The sequence below is a fragment of the Notolepis coatsorum genome, assembly GCF_963971535.1.
Source record: "Notolepis coatsorum genome assembly, chromosome: 13".
Lineage (NCBI taxonomy): Eukaryota > Metazoa > Chordata > Actinopteri > Aulopiformes > Paralepididae > Notolepis > Notolepis coatsorum.
Genome location: NC_140177.1, coordinates 6,956,477 through 6,979,521, shown reverse-complemented (window position 1 = coordinate 6,979,521; position 23,045 = coordinate 6,956,477). Strand labels below are relative to the sequence as shown.

The 23,045-nt window shown below is 42.8% G+C and overlaps 1 protein-coding gene across 1 annotated transcript in view; it reads right to left on the bottom strand.

Annotated features, from left to right (window-relative positions):
* LOC311239629 (putative acyl-CoA dehydrogenase 6) overlaps positions 1 to 23,045 on the bottom strand; it is an 83,972-nt gene that overhangs the window by 10,895 nt on the left and 50,032 nt on the right. The window contains exons 5-7 of the mRNA XM_084328007.1: positions 18,545 to 18,712; positions 11,013 to 11,186; positions 8,137 to 8,298 (exon numbers count right to left, since the gene is read on the bottom strand). Coding sequence (XP_084184133.1) covers positions 8,137 to 8,298; positions 11,013 to 11,186; positions 18,545 to 18,712 — 504 coding nt within the window. The remainder of the gene's footprint in view (positions 1 to 8,136; positions 8,299 to 11,012; positions 11,187 to 18,544; positions 18,713 to 23,045) is intronic.

Here is a 23,045-nt window from a genome sequence, read left to right as displayed (position 1 = left end):
GATATATATGATACACTGTGTCCTTTATGACAGATATGATACACTGTGTCCTTTATGATATATATGATACACTGTGTCCTTTATGACAGATATGATACACTGTGTCCTTTATGATAGATATGATACACTGTGTCCTTTATGACAGATATGATACACTGTGTCCTTTATGATATATATGATACACTGTGTCCTTTATGATATATATGATACACTGTGTCCTTTATGATATATATGATACACTGTATCCTTTATGACAGATATGATACACTGTGTCCTTTATGACAGATATGATACACTGTGTCCTTTATGACAGATATGATACACTGTGTCCTTTATGATATATATGATACACTGTGTCCTTTATGACAGATATGATACACTGTGTCCTTTATGATAGATATGATACACTGTGTCCTTTATGATATATATGATACACTGTGTCCTTTATGACAGATATGATACACTGTGTCCTTTATGATATATATGATACACTGTGTCCTTTATGATATATATGATACACTGTGTCCTTTATGACAGATATGATACACTGTGTCCTTTATGATATATATGATACCCACCACTGTGTCCTTTATGATATATATGATACCCACCACTGTGTCCTTTATGATATATATGATACCCACCACTGTGTCCTTTATGATATATATGATACACTGTGTCCTTTATGATATATATGATACCCACCACTGTGTCCTTTATGACAGATATACCCACCACTGTGTCCTTTATGATATATATGATACACTGTGTCCTTTATGATATATATGATACACTGTGTCCTTTATGATATATATGATACACTGTGTCCTTTATGATATATATGATACCCACCACTGTGTCCTTTATGATATATATGATACACTGTGTCCTTTATGATATATATGATACCCACCACTGTGTCCTTTATGAAAAGGTTGGATGTCCTTCTCTGGTTGAAAGGCCATCATCCAAAACTATCATTGGTATTTGTTTATTTCTAAAGCCCTCATTGGTAATAGTCCCTTTTACATCACCACACTGTTGGAATGGAATCTTGGAACCTATTCTACACGTTCAAAATGACCGGTTGGTTCTCAGGGTTCCTGCAGTTTGCTCTGAACTTGGAAAAACGGCTTTCTCCTTTGATGATGCTTCCGACACCTGGAACGCCCTCCAGCCGACCCTGAAGCCGAAGGTTCTTCCCTCTTTTGCTGCATTTAAAAGTATAATCTCCGACTCCTGTGTGTCGACTCGTAACTTGTCTTAGCTGATTTATTATCGTTTATTCTTATTTGTTGTCCCTATACCGTATGTGTGAAATTGCCGATAAACGGTGTCTAGTTTTGTAAGCTCGTCGTCAGTGTAAATGAGGGTCAAAATGAAATGAAAAACAAGATGTAGGAAACATACTCTTGCAGAATAGGCGAGAGAGAGAGAGAGAGAGAGAGAGAGAGAGAGAGAGAGAGAGAGAGAGAGACCCGTGATAAACAGACGTGGTTCCACTTGAGAGTGAGCAGAGGCTTTGCTCCGGTCCAGTGGACAGTATTGTCCAAACTCTTTCAAGAATGCACTCGATCAAATCTGATCCCACCGGAGGGCTGTGTTCTGTCGACCGGTCCGTGTCAGTGCTGTTGTCGAGCCGCTGTGAGAACGAGGCACAGGGCAGCGGGTGTCTCTCGACCCGTCTCCCTGCCCACCAGCCACCACCACCACCCTACTTGTGATGAAGTGCTTACAAGTCACAATGTGATGGCATTTCAGAGTGGCGTGCACCAGGCAAGGCATGCATCCAGAGGTTAACACTGTCGCCTCACAGCAAGAAGGTCCTGGGTTCAATTCCCGCTTGGGGAACTTGTACTTCCACTCCCTCCACTGGCTCCCGGTGCGCTATAGAATAGACTTCAAGGTGCTCCTATTGGTCTACAAAGCCCTTAATGGTAAGGCCCCTGCTTACCTAGCAGACCTCCTCACCCCCTATACCAACGTCAGGGCCCTCAGATCGGCTGACACGGGTCTCTTAACCACCCGTAGGTCTAACTTCAAGTCTAGGGGGGGCCGTGCTTTTGCGGTCGCAGCCCCAGACCTCTGGAACAGCATCCCCGTGTCCATTAAATCTCCCCCCCCCCCCTCCATCGAGTCTTTTAAATCGAAACTCAAAACCCACCTATACCGCCTGGCCTTCCCTGACTCACTCCGACTCTTGCCTTGTTTGTTGACGTGTTGTTTCCTTTGTCTATCCGTTGGTTGTTTTTTCTGTTTATTCTATACTTTTCTTGTTCTTAGCTATGTGAAGCACTTTGGTTGACAAGCGTCATGTCTAAATGTGCTATATAAATAAATTTGATTGATTGATTGATTGATTGATTGATTGGGGACCGGGTTTCCAGGTGGAATATCTCCTGGGCCTTTGTGTGGAGTTTGCATGTTCTCTTTCCCCTCCAGAGAAAGAGATAAACCCAATGAAAAAACATGCAGCAGGACAGATCGCTAATGCCGTCGCGTCCCTGACGAAGACGGACAGGAGCACTTGGACAGGAGGAGCACTTTGTGAAAACTCACGCCTGCTCCCGGCTGCCCTCGTCGTGGGGGAAGGACGACGGCATGGGTCAAGCGCAGAGAAGACATTTCATCGGCGACCCAAAAAGAAAATGCATGCGTGTGTGTGTGTCACTGCATGACTAACTTGCAATGTGTGCTACGACTAAAGACTTCTTCAAATCCAGTTTAATCTTACCGGTAATCTCCAATCTAATCTTAATATTCCTTACCCGTTACATGAAGCAGGATAGACAAACGGGACCCGATATCAGTGTACGCGAGTGGCGGACGACGCCGACGAAACACCTTGCATCTCCAAAAGAGTGAACTCTTGAGTTGGCTAACTCAGTGGTTCCCAAAGTCGGGGTCGCGACCCAAAGGTGGGCCGCGAGCAGCCACGGGAGGGCAGCGAGATGATTTAAAAAAAAAAATAAAAAAAAATTTTGGTCAGGCCACTGAACTTAGAAGCAGGCCAGGACAGTGTTTCTAGTTGTATTCTAAAATTATATTCTATTGTATTCTAAAATGTGACTATATGGTTTTATATTAACTTAACACTTTGACTGCCATGAAACGTGTTTTGACGTCTTTGCTGGCCATGCTCAAGTTGCCGGGGGACGCTGTACAGCGTCCTTATATCAATATTTCAAAAATCTGCGATCGGATTCATATGTCCCCTCCGCTGGCCTGAGATCCACCAGCAGGACCCACTGAGCTCTCTGGCGGTTCAGGAGCGCCATCTGGTGGCCGATCGGCGCAATCGCTTTAACAGGAAGTGGCATAGAGGTTGTGCTACGTCCGTAGTACTTCCGGGTGCTCGCTATAGGTCCCGCGACTATGGCTTGTCACGCTACACAGTGATCGATTGCCAATAACTCGATAAACAACATGATTTGGACGTATATACCATTATACAAGCTGGAGATGGACCGGGTAAATTTACATCCCATAATGATAAGATTTCAACTCTATGATGATCGCCCAACGGCGCGCGGAGACTGGGGTGAGTTTCAGCGTGTAACGTTACCGTCTTCGATACTAACTGCTATGATCAACATTTGACCCACATTAGATGATTGGTATAACGCTGCCCACGGAATTATAAACGGCCCCTCGCCCATCCGGTCAACATCAGATGACGTGTAGTAACTTCTAGAAGTACGTCTAGTTGGAATTTTTTATATCGCGCTGATTGCCATCAAACTGTATTGCATCATCAATATAATGTATTTGGGGCTATAGATCACGTTCTGGAGAAAGCTGCAGAAAGAGATGAAAACATACTTATACATTAGACCATACTTTACTATGAATATGTGAATGAAAAAGTTTAACGTTGCTACACCTTTACTATGAATATGTGAATGAAAAAGTTTAACGTTGCTACACAATGAACAATACATATAGGACTTTGAATGGGCCCTAATAATGGCAATGTAGCAATAGAATTTAAAAAGTTATAGCCCTGCAAAGAAGGGGACTTTCTCTATAGACAAATAGAGCCGGCAACCTACGGTTGATAATGAATTTAACCCATGGCAGCCAAAGTGTTAAGGGAACTATTTTACTATTTCTTTCACTATTTGGGCACTTTTACACAATTCCTGTGAGTTTATGGAACACCTCTGTAATTTAATTTTTTTTAATTCATTGTTTTGTATTTCTAATCAAGTCCTCAAAAACAGCATTTTTCTACCTCAAGATCCTAAGCCGTTTTGAGGCTGGGCTCCAACCACAATGGTAAGTTACTGACTCGCCTGAACATTAACATGCAGCGGTGTCTTTCTGACATCACAAATCATCACATTTTCAGATGACTCAGTTCAGTGAGGGTGAATATTGTGAGAGGAGAATTGGAAGAATGCGCCAATATGATAATTAGAGACATAGATCATATTAATATAAGTCCACATAGCTAGGAAACAATGCTAAACACTGAAAAAGGCCATTTATAAGATAGTTCCCCTTTAAAGAAAGGAAAGTCTAGTGCTGGCTGAGCATATTGTTTGTTTGCACTAAGTTAATACTTTGACAAATGTAGCCTATATTTTTCGGTCAGTTCGGCCTTTTTTTAATAAATGAAGCATGTTTAGATTTTTGAGCGTTACATATTTTTTTTAATAAAAATTTACGTATATCGAACCGAACCGAAAACCGTGACCCCAAAAACCGTGATACGAACCGAACCGTCCATTTTGTGAACCGTCCCACCCCTATTAACTACAGTATGGAATTTGACTTGATCATTATGTAAGTAAAACTGGCTAAAGGAACACGTGCCTACAGTTTGAGGCTCGAGACTGAAGGTCATTCCAAGACCAAGGACCAAAATTAAAAAAAGAAATCCTTTGTTCCAGCCTCAGTCCGCACAGCAGGTACCTGGAACCGTATCCAGGCACTGGATCTGAGGTGGAAAGAGTCGCAAACTGGTAAAAATATATGTGAGACAAGACGTTGGTCCACGGCCTCATATGTCTGGATCTCGGGGCCGAGAGTGAGACGGGGGGCCCTTGGCACAGTGCTCGGTTTGCTTGTAGGAAGGGCCGGCTCTGTGCGCTACAACGACACACGTCGTGAGTATCGGTTTGAGTCCGTCTGACCGGCTGGTGATTCACCCTGTGGACGTCTGGCAGGCGCCTCAAGAGTGACTATTATTAACACCATGAGACACAGACAGGAGGAAGACAAAAGTGGTTTCACTTTTACTGAGAACTTTGTCTCATTAATGTTGCAGCGGAGGCCTTCCTCAACCCCACGCGTCCCGGTCGAACAAAGGCGGCAAACTCACCTCTCCGTCTAAACCAGAGAGACCCGTCTGCAGCTCTCTCAAGCACATACCGTTTAAACGTTTTAATTTAAAGTCCAACAATTGTCAATGTCCAAATATGTACGGACTAGGACTGATTCATTGTCATATTGTTTTTGTTATGTACTTTTGTATGTTCTGGTTATACAGTTCTGTAACTGTATGTCCTTTTAGCTTGTTTGATGTTTGTTTGATGTTTTTTTTATTTTTCGTGTCTTACATACAGGTGTATGCCCAGCCCATATGGGCTTACAAGACACATAAACAATAAGTATATAATAATATACTTGACAAATTACTTGACCAATGACATATAGACCAAGATGGCTACAAGAAAAAAGAAAATACAATAAAACATAATATAACACAAGCTGTACGCAATGTATGTAAACAAAGAAACAAGAGGAATTCATATACAATTATACAGCATATTTTCTAAGTTTAGGTTTTTTCCCTTCCACTTATCCTGATGGATTGTTGATAATTTTGTTTTAATTATGTGAACCTAGCAGTGGGGATAATAGCAGTCCCTACTCTACTCTACTATGTTGTTCTATCTGAATGTGATTGAAATTGCACTTCATTTGGGAAGAAACTGTATTGTTATCAACTTTGGACCTGTACTAGATAAGACTTCAGGCTATGGACCCATTGTGTTTTCCAGCTCATATACCTCTCAGCTGGAACTCTTTTGCAGGCATCTGTTTGCAAACTAATTCAGACGTAAGTAAACAAAACTTTTATTTCAGTGTGTTCAAACCTCTGTAACTCTATTACATTCACACTCAGATAGTTCAGAATTAATTCAGAATGTTTCCTTTCAAAAGAGACCAGACTCATGCATGTGCTATAATATGTGGTTCAAGATTACATCTTAAATTACTTTGGGGGCGTAATTTTATGCAAAACTAGCCTGATGCTTGCCCGATGGATAAGAGGTTAATATCCAAATATCTTTATTTCCATAACTATTCATACAGCAAAGCACAATTCCAATGTCTATAATCTGCAAGTAGCTCTGGTCAAATGTTAATATTTTTGCTGAACAGCTGATCTAAAGGTCCCAGGTCTTGTCTGGCTACAATTATCCCTCGAGACTCTTAACCACCAAAGCCTGGTTGCCCATATTTATTGTAACATATAATATATGAACCCTTGCTTCATACAGTAAAAAAAAAGTTAAAAGAATAAAGACCAAACGCTATACAAAATATACAATATACAAAGCTAAAGTACAAAATGCAACAAAATGCAAAAACGAGGTAGAGATGTAATCTTTTAGTAATACATAGATAAAATATGGTGTAGTGTTAAAGTGTTTAAAGTGTCGACCCTTCCTTCTCTATTGTCCGTGTGTGTCGCGTTGAAGATGACGTCATGACGCCCTCGCTATGACGACCAGCTACACTGATCTACACACACCTTTACAGTGTTTTGTTTACCAGTAGGATGTTATAACATTGCTGATAATAAAAATGATTATTATTTTCTCACAGTAGTGTGTGTGTGTGTGTGTGTGTGTGTGTGTGTGTGTGTGTGTGTGTGTGTGTGTGTGTGTGTGTGTGTGTGTGTGTGTGTGTGTGTGTGTGTGTGTGTGTGTGTGTGTATGTATGTGTGTGTGTGTGTGTGTGTGTGTGTGTGTGTGTGTGTGTGTGTGTGTGTGTGTGTGTGTGTGTGTGTGTGTGTGTGTGTGTGTGTGTGTGTCTTTTTGGCTGAAGTGGATAGAAAACACAGTACTGTGCAAAAGTCTTAAACACCCAAGAGTTTTTATATAAATAGTTTTTTCTGTGTTAGTGTGTCAGTAGACTACCGGTACTCTTTTTAGATTTTTAGAAACTTTTAATTTAATTATTTTTGAAAGCATCTTCATGGTTTAATGCAGACATAATGTTGCGGGGACTATTATAATCATCATGTTGGCGTGACTGTATGCATCAAAGGGTTAAATCAAGCATTTTTAAGTGCTTTCGAGGAAATGTCAAAATATCGTGATATATATATCGTGATCAGTGATGCCAGTAACTAGTTACTAAGTAACTAGTTACTCTAATCTGATTACTTTTTTCAGTAAATAGTCATCTAACTTGTTACTTTTTACAAGCCAATAATCTGATTACAGTTACTTTTCCAAGTGGCTGTGTGTTACTATTTAGTTACTATCTCATAATGCTGATGATAAGAGAGCCAGGGGTTCAGTCAGCTAGACCGGAGATGGGACGTGCGCTCGCACACAGCCACACACACATGTTTACGTTTATAGCTGATTTTAGAATGGCTTCAGCATGAAGTTAAATCAACTATCCACTTCGTTTTATAGTGTAATTTGGCTACTTGAGAGAGAGAGAGAGTGAGAGTGAGAGTGAGAGAGAGATTCATGTTACCCGCGACTTGCGGATGACTGCAACTGATGGCTGATGACGTCTCATGATGAATTTCATTCATTCATTCATTCATTCATTCATTCATTCATTCATTCATTCACCTGTCTGAGCAGCCAATCATGATTTATGACATTATGCACTTTCAATAAAGCATTATTTAAAAAGAAAACTGTTGTCATTCTTATGTTGTGGCAGCAGCAGGGGGGACGACGGCGACGACTTCGTAACCTAGTTACTTTCCTTTGATAATCAAGTAATCAGTAAAGTAACTCGATTACTTTTTAAAGAAGTAATTAGTAATCAGATAATTTTGACAAGTAATCTGTAGCATCACTGATCGTGATATAGCCAAACAATATGGTGATATCATTGAGAGGCCGTGTCGCCCCGCCAGCCCTGCCGTGAACCCACCTGTGGCGCGGAAGAGGAGGGAGCGGAGCAGCTCGATCTCCGTCGCCAGCTCCGCCAGCTTGAAGTGGACCGACTGGTGGTACAGGACGGGCATCTTGAAGATCTTCCTCTGCCGCGTGTACTGGATGGTCTGCTGCAGGATGTTGTCCATCATGGGCAGGGCTGCGGGCGAGAGGGGGGGGGGCGCGCAGGGACATGGCAGACTGTTCATTGTCGTCGTTGTTGTGGTAATAGTAGTACTTGTACCAGCACCGTATTTTATTTTATTTTTGCTCCACTTTTTCTTTCTCCTCCTGTTTTTCTGTGTATTTTTCTCCCATCCCAATTTTAGTCGTTATGCCAATTCCCCCCTCCCCTTCCTGGTCGTTGCTCGCATGTGCCCCCCCACTGGTCGGTCTAGGGAGCCCTGAAGTCTTATCACATGCTTCCTCCGATACATGTGGAGGCAGCCAGCCACTTCTTTTCACCTGGCAGCGAGGACTCTCATTGGGTGAGAGGTGTAACGCGTGGGAGGATCACACTACCTCACCCAGATCCCTTCCTCGCTGTGCAGGCGCCCTGACCGACCTGTAGGAGTCGCTGTTTTACAACGACCAGATTACCACCCCACTGGCTTCCCACCCGCTGACTCTGCCAATTGAGTCAGTATGACGGCCGGCCCAAGCCGGAGGCACCGCTGACAGCCGGATTCGATACCAGTGTCTCTTGCGGTGGTGACGAGCGCTTAGTCCGCTGCGCCACCCAGCACTGTATTTTCTCATTTTATATTCAGGAGGTACACAGACCCTCATCTGCACCTTTGTTTACACTGTTTATTTTTCATATATTCAGATCAAATCAATGTTATTGTCTATATTCATTGTCTTTCTTCTATCTTTGCTGCTATGACGCCTGCATTTTCCCAAGGGGATCAATAAAGGAATATCTTACCTTATCTTATCTTACTACTACTACAGTATGGAATTTGACTTGATCATTATGTGAAAGAGAAAGAGTGAGGCGCGGGCGGAAGTGAAAAATAAAATACCCGGAAGATGCGACTGCCAGAGAGTTTTTATGAGACGGAGAAATAATACACTTTCAATTGTGACGGTTCAGATACAATTTAACACAAACGGTTGCAAAGATATGAATGTTTCTCGGCATATTTTCACACACCGCCAACAAAGTACTGGGCCCGTTGTCTCGGAATGGATTTCGGTGCGTCTCTCCTCTCCGACACCTGAGACAGAAAGTACTCAAAGCCAGTAGCCACTCCCCCTCCGACGCACCTGTCGTTTTTTCACACAGCGAGGACAAAATAATACTTTCGGACAATCTAACAATAATTCACATATTTTACAAGTCATATTAAGTTTTGCAAATAAGGAGACATATACTAGTGTAGAGAACATTTCAAAGCACTCCAAATTGCCTATATCTCCATTTCGACCTATTTCTGAATTGCGCTACATTTTGGGGGGTTTCTGAGGAATCGTGAACAAGACGGGTTAGACTGTGCCGGGTCACATATGTGAGACGAGACGTTGGTCCACGGCCTCATGTGTCTGGATCTGGGGGCCCCGACAGGGAAAAAAGGTCGAGAGCGACTGGCCTAGAGTGAGACGGGGGGCCCTTGGCACAGTGCTCGGTTTGCTCGTAGGAAGGGCCGGCTCTGTGCGCTACAACAACACACGTCGGTGAGTATCGGTTTGAGTCCGTCTGACCGGCTGGTGATTCACCCTGTGGACGTCTGGCAGGCGCCTCAAGAGTGACGCGTCTCCGAGGACCACGGGGGTATTATTATGGGATATTATTAACACCAACGCAGTGAGACACAGACAGGAGGAAGACCAAAGTGGTTTCACATTTACTGAGAACTTTGTCTCATTAATGTTGCAGAGGAGGCCTTCCTTAACCCCACGCGTCCCGGTCGAACAAAGGCGGCAAACTCACTTCCAGGATTACGCTCAGATTACGTCTCTTTTGGAGAGAGCAATTACCAGGAATACATGTACAAAAGAAACCGCAATGAGCATTCCCGCTTATCTCAGTGGAAGAGGGACGAACGGCGGGGGAGTGGAGTCTTGCAGTGGAAAAACAAGAAACGTCCAGGGCTTTATTATTTAGCATGAAACATTATGTGTAAGTGTTCCGTTTTGGAAGATTCTTATTCGAAATGTAAAGCCCTGGTCCTTGGAGTGAAGGGTTAACGACGAGCACGTCTAGAGCGGACGCTGGGCTGAACACCATCTGCCGGCAGGGCTCCGACACAGAGGTAGAATTCGATCCACAATCGGTTCGATCCATGGATAGATAGATAAGAGCTCCGCCGGGTCAATTCGATCAATGAGTTGATCCGGTGAAGATCCGTTGTGGATTGAAACGTTGTCTGATTAATAGAGAAGTCTGAATTATACCTCTGCGTGTGGTTTCTACCTCTGCGTGTGGTTTTAATTGTATGGATAAAGAACATTATTTTAGGTTGAAGGATGAAGTTGAGACGGATCCTTTAGTTTCTCTTTGTTGTTTTGACCTTCAAATATTGTGCTAAAGATGGAGAGAGAAAGAGAGGGATAGAGAGAAGAAGATACAGACAGATAGGGAGAGAGGGGGAGAGGAAGAGAGAGACAGACAGAGAGAGAGAGGGAGAGAGATAGGGATATAGAGAGAGGGAGAGAGAGGAAGAGAGAGACAGAGAGAGAGAGAGGGGGAGAGATAGAGAGAGAGAGATAGAGAGAGACAGAGAGAGAGAGGGAGAGAGAGAGAGGAAGAGAGAGAGAGAGAGAGAGAGAGAGAGAGAGAGAGAGAGAGAGAGAGAGAGAGAGAGAGAGAGAGAGAGAGAGAGAGAGAGAGAGAGAGAGAACAAGATGGAAAGGGGGAGATTAGAGACCCACCATTGGCTGCTGCGAAGAGCCTCTCTTCCTGGAACTGAACCATCTGATAGGTGAAGCCCATGCCCTCCTGGCCAATGATGTTCTTGCAGGGCACGCGGACGTCATCAAAGAACACCTCTGCTGTGTCCGACGACCACATGCCCATCTTGCCAATCTTCCGAGCTATGTGAATTCCTAGGAATACAAATGAAATAATAATAATCAAATCAAATCAAATCAAATTTATTTGTAAGGTCCAAGAACATACGCTAATGTCCCCATGGGCCCGACACGTCTTCTTTAACTCATTCTGCGCCATCGCTTAATGCGCCAGAGGGCGCTAGTACACCATCGCTTTAATCAATGGGGGGACTGCGAGATTTGCGAGTGCTTAAAATATATCTTATATTATAGCTATGGGTCTAATACACCCGTCGATTGTCAGTGAGTTGCTTCCAGTCAACATGTACAAAACAGATTGTTTTTTCATCCGTACATTTCCGTTTTATACCGTTTTGAATATGAGTATAGTTTTGGTGATTCTTAGTAATCCCAGGAAAAGACGCGATAATAGCCCTTTAGTGGAATACACTAAACACGTTGTCATTTTTCGCCTGATTATCGAATCTTCCTGAAATCAATGCTAGATTATCATTAATATCCTTCCTCATGCATACATGAAATGGCCCTCGTAGCGTCAGGCTCCCCCCGCCACCTCCTGCAATCAATGGTAAACAGCCACACACACACACAGACGGCGTCGATCGCGGTAGAAAGAAATATCAGATCAACGCAAGACTTTATATATAGAGTCCTTACCTGGTCTCTGATGTAATGCAAAATAAATAATCCAATTATCTGATCGCCATTCCAAATACTGCTCGTGGAGGTCCGTCCCACATTACCGAGCGTTACACATGAACGGGCGGGCGGGGTTAGTGTACCATGCCATCGTTGTAAAGGCCTGCCTCGTCTGAGTATTTAAACTAGGGCTGGGCGATATGGCCTCTAAATGATATCGCAATCTTTTTTGGCCATATCACGATACACGATATATATATCGCAATATTTTGACATTTCCTCTAAAGCACTTAAAAATGCTTGATTTAACCCTTTGATGCATACAGTCACGCCAATATGATGATTATAATAAGTCCCTGCAACATATGTTTGCATTATTAAACCATGAAGATGCTTTAAAAAATAATTTAATGAAAATGTACTAAGAGTAGTCTACTGACACACTAATAAAAACAATTATTTACATCTAAGACAATTTATATAAAAACTCTTGGGTGTCTAAGACTTCAAGTTCAAGTTTCAAGTTTCAAGTTTCAAGTTTCTTTAATAGTTGTCATATAGAAGTACAGAATACTTTCATACAAAATGCTTCTTACTGTTACGCTCCAGAGACTGTGCTAGACAAGATAGTATCAAATAACATAGTATAGCATGTAATTTAGAAGAAGAAAATGAGGTCACAGTGTTCAGTATAGACATATGTACAATGTTCTGAGTTACCATATAATATACAGCCCTTTTGCACAGTACTGTGTTTTCTATCCACTTTAGCCAAACACACACACACACACTTATATACATATATATATACACACTACTGTGAGAAAATAATAATCACACACAAAGGGATAATGGCTTATAGCAGACTTAATGATTTTAGAATATTTCAGATAATGAAATTAAATGTTTATATCATCAACTATCCAGTTAGTATTTATACTGTAACGTCTGGCTACTTTAAATCATTGAATGTAGAGAGAGAGCGAGAGCGAGAGAGGGCGAGAAAACGCGAGAGAGCCAGCCCCCCCCCCCCCCTCGGGTTTTGTTCTACAGTAGGTTTGCGTTTTGATCGTCTAAGCTGCCGTAGGTGATGTCACACTCGAATGTAAACAGGAAGGGTTTAACACACATAGATGGAAACTGGATGATATAAAGAAACGAATAACCAATAAATATGAAGTTATGTTTAAACTTCTGTTGTCAAGCGTCGTCAATATAACCCACCCCCTTTCCTCACGAATGGAACTAGTGTTGTGGAGTCCGCTTTGAGCGTTTTCCAGGGTTAGCAGCTAACGCTAGTTAGCTTAGCATAGTCATCATGGATAACTTGGTTAGCAGCTAACGTTAGCCCATTGCTCGTGTCAATTAAATTGCATGTTATTAAAGGTCCGCGCTGGTCATGTGTCTATAATGAAATGAGAGGACAGCTCTGCGCAAAAGCAAGTCTCATCTCAGCCGCAACGTGACAACATATACTCGATGTTCACGATATAGTAATTTACTACATCTCATGTAGAACAAGCCGCGATACATCGAGTATACTCGATATATCGCCCAGCCCTAATTTAAACCCCGCCCGCACGGCTCAGATCGGCCCTGAAAAGAAACTACCCCATTTCTAATAGAGTGCAATACCGGCTGGAAGGCGTAGGCGGCGGTATCTGCCCTTTTGCGAGCTCAGACCCATTCCCAATGATAACATCAGGCTGGATGGATGAAAATGAATGGATATAGCTAATAAAAGAAATAACGATTAAAACCCGACTTTACTCGTGATTGGCGCTGAATGAGTTAAACAAGTCAAGACTAAACATCACAATAAATCAAGAACAAAACAAAAACACCATAAAGTCCAAATCATTTTAAATAAATTAAATAAATGCAACAACACTCCCAGACATAAGGTAAGGTAAGGTAAGGAAAAACTCACTAAAACCTAGCAAAAATGCACCACAGGCAATGTGGAGGAAAGAAACCTTAGAAGGGCCGTTCAAGGGGGGATCTCCCTTCTTAGATGTCGGCGATAGTAGTGTTGCAATAAAAACAGGCAAAACAGTAGGTAAAGCATGCACTCACAAGCGTAATGAAACACAGATAAGTGCATGCATAATAATAGGAAGCTCCTTGAAATGAAATGTTTATTCAGGGTATCTACTACAGGTTTCAACAAGTTATATTTTAGACATTTTAATACGACTTAAGAGCTAAATTGAATACCAATTTCACGACCATACTAAAAAAACAAAACAACACATAGCGACACTGAACTGGCGGCAGCACTTGCGTTCCGATTTAAATGATTGCACGTTCCAAAACAAGCTCTCGCCAGATGCACCAAGCTCCTGGTAGCCCAGCAAAAAAAGAGAGAGATTTGAATACAAAAACATTTGCCCCCGTCAAAAATGTAATACCTGTGCAAATGAAATGGAAAACTTTTTAATAACTTTTAAGGCCTTTTTGAGTATTATTATTGAGTATTATGAATTTAATACTAATTAACCCTGCAGATACCCTGATGAAGCTAAAAAGCAGGCACTAAGAAGAAGCCAGGAACTCTAGATGGATCTAGACTAGTGTTCCTCCTCTGGCCTCGCTGTGTTGTTTTAGTATTCCTAGAAATCGACAGGAAATCGTCAGCGAGCGTCATGGTGTTTTTGGCAAAGAGGAATCTCAATTAATAACCCAGTTCTGTTGAAAACAAGATTCCATCATGAATACAGATCGCAGATCTGGCAGAGGAGACAGGACATTAACGGTTATGTAGACAGAGATACGACCTCGACGAGCAGAATCACTCACTGACAGACATATTATGGGATGCATGCTGTATAACAGGTGCTTCCTGAGTGTCAGTGTGCTCACAGGTAGGTATATACAGGCTATGGTAAATACACTCGACAATTGAGTTATTTTCTATTGTCTCATATTATGGGCTGTTTTAAAGACATATTTGAGTTATTTTCAACAAGTTAATAGGTCTTTGAGAACCCCTAAACATGTCTGAAAGTTTTGCTGAAAGAAAGCACTCAGATTCAGCATTCTAGCAGCCTCTACACATCTCTGTTTCAGTCCTGTTCTCATTCTAGCTGCCTCTACACCTCTCTGTTTCAGTCCTGTTCTCATTCTAGCAGCCTCTATACCTCTCTGTTTCAGTCCTGTTCTCATTCTAGCAGCCTCTATACCTCTCTGTTTCAGTCCTGTTCTCATTCTAGCAGCCTCTACACCTCTCTGTTTCAGTCCTGTTCTCATTCTAGCAGCCTCTATACCTCTCTGTTTCAGTCCTGTTCTCATTCTAGCAGCCTCTATACCTCTGTTTCAGTCCTGTTCTCATTCTAGCAGCCTCTACACCTCTCTGTTTCAGTCCTGTTCTCATTCTAGCAGCCTCTATACCTCTGTTTCAGTCCTGTTCTCATTCTAGCAGCCTCTATACCGCTCTGTTTCAGTCCTGTTCTCATTCTAGCAGCCTCTATACCTCTCTGTTTCAGTCCTGTTCTCATTCTAGCAGCCTCTACACCTCTCTGTTTCAGTCCTGTTCTCATTCTAGCAGCCTCTATACCTCTCTGTTTCAGTCCTGTTCTCATTCTAGCAGCCTCTATACCTCTGTTTCAGTCCTGTTCTCATTCTAGCAGCCTCTATACCTCTGTTTCAGTCCTGTTCTCATTCTAGCAGCCTCTATACCTCTCTGTTTCAGTCCTGTTCTCATTCAAGCAGCCTCTATACCTCTCTGTTTCAGTCCTGTTCTCATTCTAGCAGCCTCTATACCTCTCTGTTTCAGTCCTGTTCTCATTCTAGCAGCCTCTACACCTCTCTGTTTCAGTCCTGTTCTCATTCTAGCAGCCTCTATACCTCTCTGTTTCAGTCCTCTTCTCATTCTAGCAGCCTCTATACCTCTCTGTTTCAGTCCTGTTCTCATTCAAGCAGCCTCTATACCTCTCTGTTTCAGTCCTGTTATCATTCTAGCAGCCTCTATACCTCTCTGTTTCAGTCCTGTTCTCATTCAAGCAGCCTCTATACCTCTCTGTTTCAGTCCTGTTCTCATTCTAGCAGCCTCTATACCTCTCTGTTTCAGTCCTGTTCTCATTCAAGCTTTCCCTGTATAATCAATTCTCTGTTTTCCACCATCAACACACTTCTTAAACCCTCTGACACAATCTCCTGTTCCTTCACTGTCAGTAAATGTGTCTCCTATCTGTCACATCTCCAAACAAAAATTGACAAAATCCACACCCAACTAACAATTGCCTCCGCCAACACTATCTCCCCTCCGGATTCAACCCCCTCTCCACCGCCCAACCCCCCTTTTACATCCTTCACTGAAATCACCGCATCGGACCTATCCTCCATTCTCTCTACAATGAAAACTTCTACCTGCATCCTGGACCCTATCCCCTCCATCCTAGTCAAGGCTTGTCTCCCTGCCCTTTCTCCCCTAATCACCTCCATCGTAAACACCTCTCTGACCACAGGCCTATTTCCCCCCGCCCTCAAAATTGCTTCTGTCACCCCCCTACTAAAAAAACCCGGTCTCAACCCTGAAACCCTTGATAATTTCCGCCCCATTTCCAACCTCCCCTTCCTCTCAAAAATAATTGAGCGAGCCATTGCCTCCCAATTAAAATCCTACCTCGACAACAATAACCTTTATGATACATTTCAATCTGGATTCCGCACCAAACATAGCACCGAAACTGCTCTTCTAAAGGTCACCAACGACATACTCCTCTCTGCCGACTCTGGTTCCCTCTCCATCCTCATTCTCCTAGACCTCAGCGCTGCTTTTGACACCATCAGTTACCCCATCCTCATCACTCGTCTCCAGTCCTCCGTTGGCATCTCCGGAATCCCCCTCACCTTGCTCCAATCATACCTCTCACACAGGCACCAATTCATCTCTATCAACAACTGCAAATCCCCCACTGCCCCCATCACTCATGGTGTCCCCCAAGGCTCAGTACTTGGTCCCCTGCTCTTCATCCTCTACATCCTTCCACTTGGTCTGATTCTCCGCCAACATGGCCTGCGTTTTCACTGTTATGCAGACGACACTCAGCTCTACCTCTCCACCAAGACTATCACTCCAGCCACTCTCTCCACCCTCAGCACCTGCCTCACAGACATCAAAACATGGATGCAAAATAACTTTCTCAAATTAAACTACAATAAATCAGAAATCATCATTATCGGTCCAAAATCCCTCACCAGCCACACCCAGGATTTCACCCTAAATATTGATGGTACCATTGTCACCCCCTTCACTCACGTCCGTAACCTTGGCATCATCCTGGACTCCACCCTTTCTTTCCTCCCCCATGTGAACCACATAACCAAATCTGCCTTCTATCACCTCCGGAACATTGCTCGTCTTCGCCCCTCCCTATCACTCTCCGCTGCTGAAACACTGGTTCATGCATTCATATCATCAAGACTAGATTACTGCAACAGCATCCTCTACGGCTCACCAAACACTATTCTCAATAAACTCCAATATGTCCAAAAAATGCTCACCTCCACCCGTCGCTCTGATCACATCACCCCTGTCCTCCACGACCTCCACTGGCTTCCAATCAAATACAGGATACATTTTAAAATACTACTCATCACATTTAAAGCCCTCAACAACCTTGCCCCTCCCTACCTGTCCGACCTCCTCCACCGTCACACGCCCACCCGTCGCCTTAGGTCTGCAGATGCCAACCTCCTAACACCTCCCACGACCAAGCTCCGGACCTGGGGCGACAGGGCCTTTGCTGCTGCTGCCCCCTCCCTCTGGAATGCCCTCCCCAGCCATATCCGTGATGCAAACACCCTGACATCTTTTAAATCAGCCCTCAAAACCCACCTTTTCAATCTTGCTTTTGACCTCTAATTCTGTCGGTTTTATTTTATTTTGTCATGTATTATTTTTGTTCTGTTTTGTTCTGTTTTTTTGTTTTGCCATAGTTTGTCTCTCCTGCCCATGTGAAGCGTCTTTGAGCACCTGGAAAAGCGCTATATAAAATAGATGTATTATTATTATTATTATTATTATTATTATTATTATTATTATTATTATTATTATTATTATTATTATTATTATTATTATTATTATTATCAATCAATCAATCAATTAATTAATTAATTATCCAACCATACAACCATACAACCAACCAACCACCCAAACAGCCAACCAACCATCCAACCAACCAACAATACAACCAACCATCCAACCAACCAACAATACAACCAACCAACCAACCAGCAACAATACAACCAACCAACCAACCAACCAACCAACAATACAACCAACCAACCAACCAGCAACAATACAACCAACCAACCAACCAACCAACCAACAATACAACCATCCAAACAACCAGCAACAATACAACCAACCAACCAACCAACCAACAATACAACCAACCATCCAACCAACCAACAATACAACCAACCATCCAACCAACCAACAATACAACCAACCAACCAACCAGCAACAATACAACCAACCAACCAACCAACCAACAATACAACCAACCAACCAACCAGCAACAATACAACCAACCAACCAACCAACCAACAATACAACCATCCAAACAACCAACCAACCATCTACCCAACCATCCAACCAACCATCCAACCAACCATCTAACCAACCATCCAACCAACCATCCAACCATCTAACCAACCAACCAACCAACCAACCATCTAACCAACCATCCATCCAACCATCCAACCACCCAACCACCCACAATATGAACCGACGAGCGTGTTCCTACCGGGCAGGTTCATGGGCAGGCAGATGAGGCTCTTGTTCCTGTGGGGGGCTCCGTCGCTGGTGTTGGCCAGGAGACACATCCAGTCTGCCTGCGTCCCGTTGGTCGTCCACATCTTCCCCCCGTTGATCACATACTCGTCCCCCTTCTTCACCGCCTTGGTGACGATGCCTGAGGGATGAAGGGATGAAGGGATGGATGGATGATTAGAGCTGTATGACATTAAATGCAAGTACTTTTGTTTTAGAAAGCTATCCGGCTGCAAGCTAGCCTAGCTTAGCACAAATGAATGGAATTGTGGATACGGACCACTAGCCTATAGCTTAAAACTCCGGAAGAGGTGTTTTTGGCCAACAGCTAGGCTAGCTGGTCCATAACCGTGTCCAATCGTTGGTGCTAAACTAGGCGAGCTGGTCCATAACCGCGTCCAATCGTTGGTGCTAAACTAGGCTAGCTGGTCCATAACCGCGTCCAATCGTTGGTGCTAAACTAGGCTAGCTGGTCCATAACCGCGTCCAATCGTTGGTGCTAAACTAGGCTAGCTGGTCCATAACCGCGTCCAATCGTTGGTGCTAAACTAGGCTAGCTGGTCCATAACCGCGTCCAATCGTTGGTGCTAAACTAGGCTAGCTGGTCCATAATCGCGTCCACTCGTTGGTGCTAAACTAGGCTAGCTGGTCCATAACCGCGTCCAATCGTTGGTGCTAAACTAGGCTAGCTGGTCCATAACCGCGTCCAATCGTTGGTGCTAAACTAGGCTAGCTGGTCCATAACCGCGTCCACTCGTTGGTGCTAAACTAGGCTAGCTGGTCCATAACCGCGTCCAATCGTTGGTGCTAAACTAGGCGAGCTGGTCCATAACCGCGTCCAATCGTTGGTGCTAAACTAGGCTAGCTGGTCCATAACCGCGTCCAATCGTTGGTGCTAAACTAGGCTAGCTGGTCCATAACCGCGTCCAATCGTTGGTGCTAAACTAGGCTAGCTGGTCCATAACCGCGTCCAATCGTTGGTGCTAAACTAGGCTAGCTTGCCGCCGGATAGCTTTCTACTGAACAGCACAGAGAAGTAACTGGTATCGTATCTTCTTGTCTTGATTCTGGAGAAGACGGTAAGCACATTTCCCATAATGTTGGCGTGTTCCTTTAATGTGTAACCTGTAGGGGTGGGGAATCACCAGAGGCTTCACGATACGATATTATCACGATACTTAAGTCACGGTACGATAGTATTGCGATTAAAAATATATTGCGATATGTTGGGTGTTGCGATATTAATATTGCGATATATTGCGATTTATTACCTTTTTTCAACTGCAAAGTCAAACGTTGTCAACATGTTTTATCTAATAAAATAAAGTTTTCAGTCTGTTCGTCTCACTTCAATAATTTTTATCGCAGAACATGGTGTTTTCTCAAGCAGACAGATGTCAACACTGTAATCTGTGTTGCATGTACCTGACAAACTGAACTGTTTGTATTCTCAGTCATAGTACAACTTAACTGAATGCACACGTGTGCGTGTGTGTGTGTGTGTGTGTGTGTGTGTGTGTGTGTGTGTGGACTACTGTACTATTACAGGTATTGAAATGAACAATGCAACCTCCTTATAAAACTTTTTCTTTTTAAATAAAAAATAATAAAAAAAAAAAATTACATAATAAAATATCGATACTTGGCATCCTTGTATCGATACAGTATCGCCACGCAAAGTATCGCGATACTATACTGTATCGATATTTCCCGCCACCACTAGTAACCTGTGTGTTGGCAGACTGGTGGTTAACGGGGAGAAACCTACTGGAGAAGTCAAAGTGTTCCTTTAATGTGCAATCTTTAGTGTGTTTAGCCTGTTTTTCGGCTTCGGACTTCGTCAGGGTTTTTCGAACGGACGTTCGAACCTTCGTTTTTAATAATAATTAAAAAATTATTCTAAAAAAGACATTTCTAAATCTAAATCCTCTTAACTAAATTAATTAGTTATTCATTTTAATTATTTTTAAAGCATTAAAATAAATGTATCTAGATTCATCTATGGAGTGAAACATCTTCAATCTTAGCGCCGCGGATATAAGAAAGAGGTCTAGCTGAGTCAATGTTGATGGTTTTGTTGAACATTTGTATTTCACAGAGAGAAACTGTATTAAAAAAAAGCTATTAAAATAGTCTTTGAATCTAAATATACTTTCTTTGTGTTGATTTTACATTAATTCCATGATTTTACTCAAGTAAATATCTGTTACAAGCTTCGGTCTTAACTCTTTCAGTGCCACTCACGAGATTTCTCGTGTTTTTTTATAGGTGGTTGCTAGCCACTCACGAGATTTCTCGGATTTTTTTTTTTTTTTTTTTTTTTGCGATCTGAAAAATTATTGCATCACCCGAGCCTACCCGAGTATTGCCGAGCTGCGCCGGTGATCACTGTGGAAAAAAGCGCCCCCTGTCGTCTCCCAGATGACATAAGTGATTTTGGAATGGACTCAATGAAAATGAATGGGGAAAAAAATCCGGTACTCCACATTTTCCAGTTCACTGATCCAGCCGGGGTTACTAGAGTTCATTCTGGAGCCTCAGATCTCCGCGGATCATGGAGAACCACTGTGTCGCGTTGGATCCATACACGTATCGATTTTTTCGAATGGTGATCAGGAATTGGAATATACCAGTTGGATACCATCTGATGTCAGGTAAGGACTCTATGTTATCAGTGGTAGGATAATCAGAGTAATTTTGATGAAGTTATAAGCTGTTTTGTGAAATCTCTTCTTTCGTTTTCACTGTAAAAGTCCGAGAGGAAATCAACAAGGCGATTGTCCGTGCGCGGCCGTAATGTGCGTGCGTGCACGTATAATATTGATCATCTAGCGTTTATTTGAAAACGATTCATAAAAAGGCCGACGAATATCAACGTTGTGGAATATTCCACTAAAAGACGATTTTCATAGAATGCTCCAGAATGAGTTGTTTTTTATATCAAAACGGGGGCTTTTCTAACTGCTCTGAAACGGCAACGACGCGATAAAAAAACAATCTGCCTTCACAGCACTGTCTGGAACATAGTCTTTGATAATGCGATGGGCAGATTAGACACATAGCCATAATTTAAAACATAGATTAGGCGATATTAACGTTAACATTGGCGCGGATGGTGGCATTCAAGCGGTAAAATGGAAAACCAGGCATGGCATTTAAAGAGTTAAAGGCCAACTTGCAGGTTAAACCCTACTCTTCAGTTATGGGTAGTTTACATCCTAATAGACAGTCTCCTCCCCACCGCATGTATATACCCTCCCCACCGTATGTATATTTCTCTCCCACCCACCCACCCCCTCCTAATGTACAGTCCCCTCCCCATCATATGTATATACTCTGTCAGGATCTAGGGGTAACAGTACTGTATATTTGAATACCGTTTATGTCACAAATGTATCAGTACTAAATACCTATATGTCCCTATGCCATAAATGTCATGTATGTTGTGTATGTCATAAATGTCTATATGAATTGAAAATGGGGGACCCTGATGGAAACAAGACAAACGTCTTTCTCAGGTCTGCATCCCCTTAACAATTGTGTGTATTGAGCCGTACTGTATTGTACCCATTCTGCAATCTGTTAAATAAAGTTTTCATTCATTCATTCATTCATTCATTCGTTTTCATTCATTCATTCATACATCATTGGTATCTAATTTCATTATTTATTTTTTTCCATTTGACGTCGGAAATGCCACTCAGAAAGGGTTAAAAAGGTCCACGCACGAATAACATGCACAGAGCTAGCACGGCCGTGACGTCACTTCAGGTAACTTTCCCTACTTCTGATCCACTACAATGGAGTTTGATGAGTGCAGAAAGCTATTTCCTTGATCCAAATGGACGCCTTACAAGACGCAAATGCGTTTAATCGTCTGAGACTTTGATGGACCAGCTACAACTGGTTGAAACAAGGTAGTTATAAGGTTTTTAATGTCGTAAAAAAAAGAACTACATGTACCACTAGGCAGCCTGTTGTTCAGTACAGCAGCGCTACTGGTCTGTGGGCTGTCGCCTGATCCCCGTCCGGGTCATAGTATCAAGCTGGCTATATGGCTCTGGCTAACGTTACCCCGCTAACGTTAGCATTATGTCTACTGTCGTGCATGTAAAAGAGTTTTGGGAACGAGTAAAATGTGCAGGTCCTCTTCTCAGACCTGTGGGGCAAAGCACTGCACACGCATCATGCTGGCTAGCAAGCTACACGTTGATACGATAGTAGCCCCCTCGGATAGCACTCGGTGCATCACAGTCACAAAAGGGGCTACCACGATAGCTATTAGCTAACTAACGTTAACGTTACAAGCTCAAACACCTTATAACTACTACTATTGTCATGTCCATAAGTTCCCTGGCAGAATACTTGTGAGGACAAAGGTATACAAAGAGGAGAGAACCATTTTAAATCGGGCCATGTTAGGAGTTTCGAGAATGCTGGCTACCAAGCTAGCTAACTTAGCTACTAACGTTATA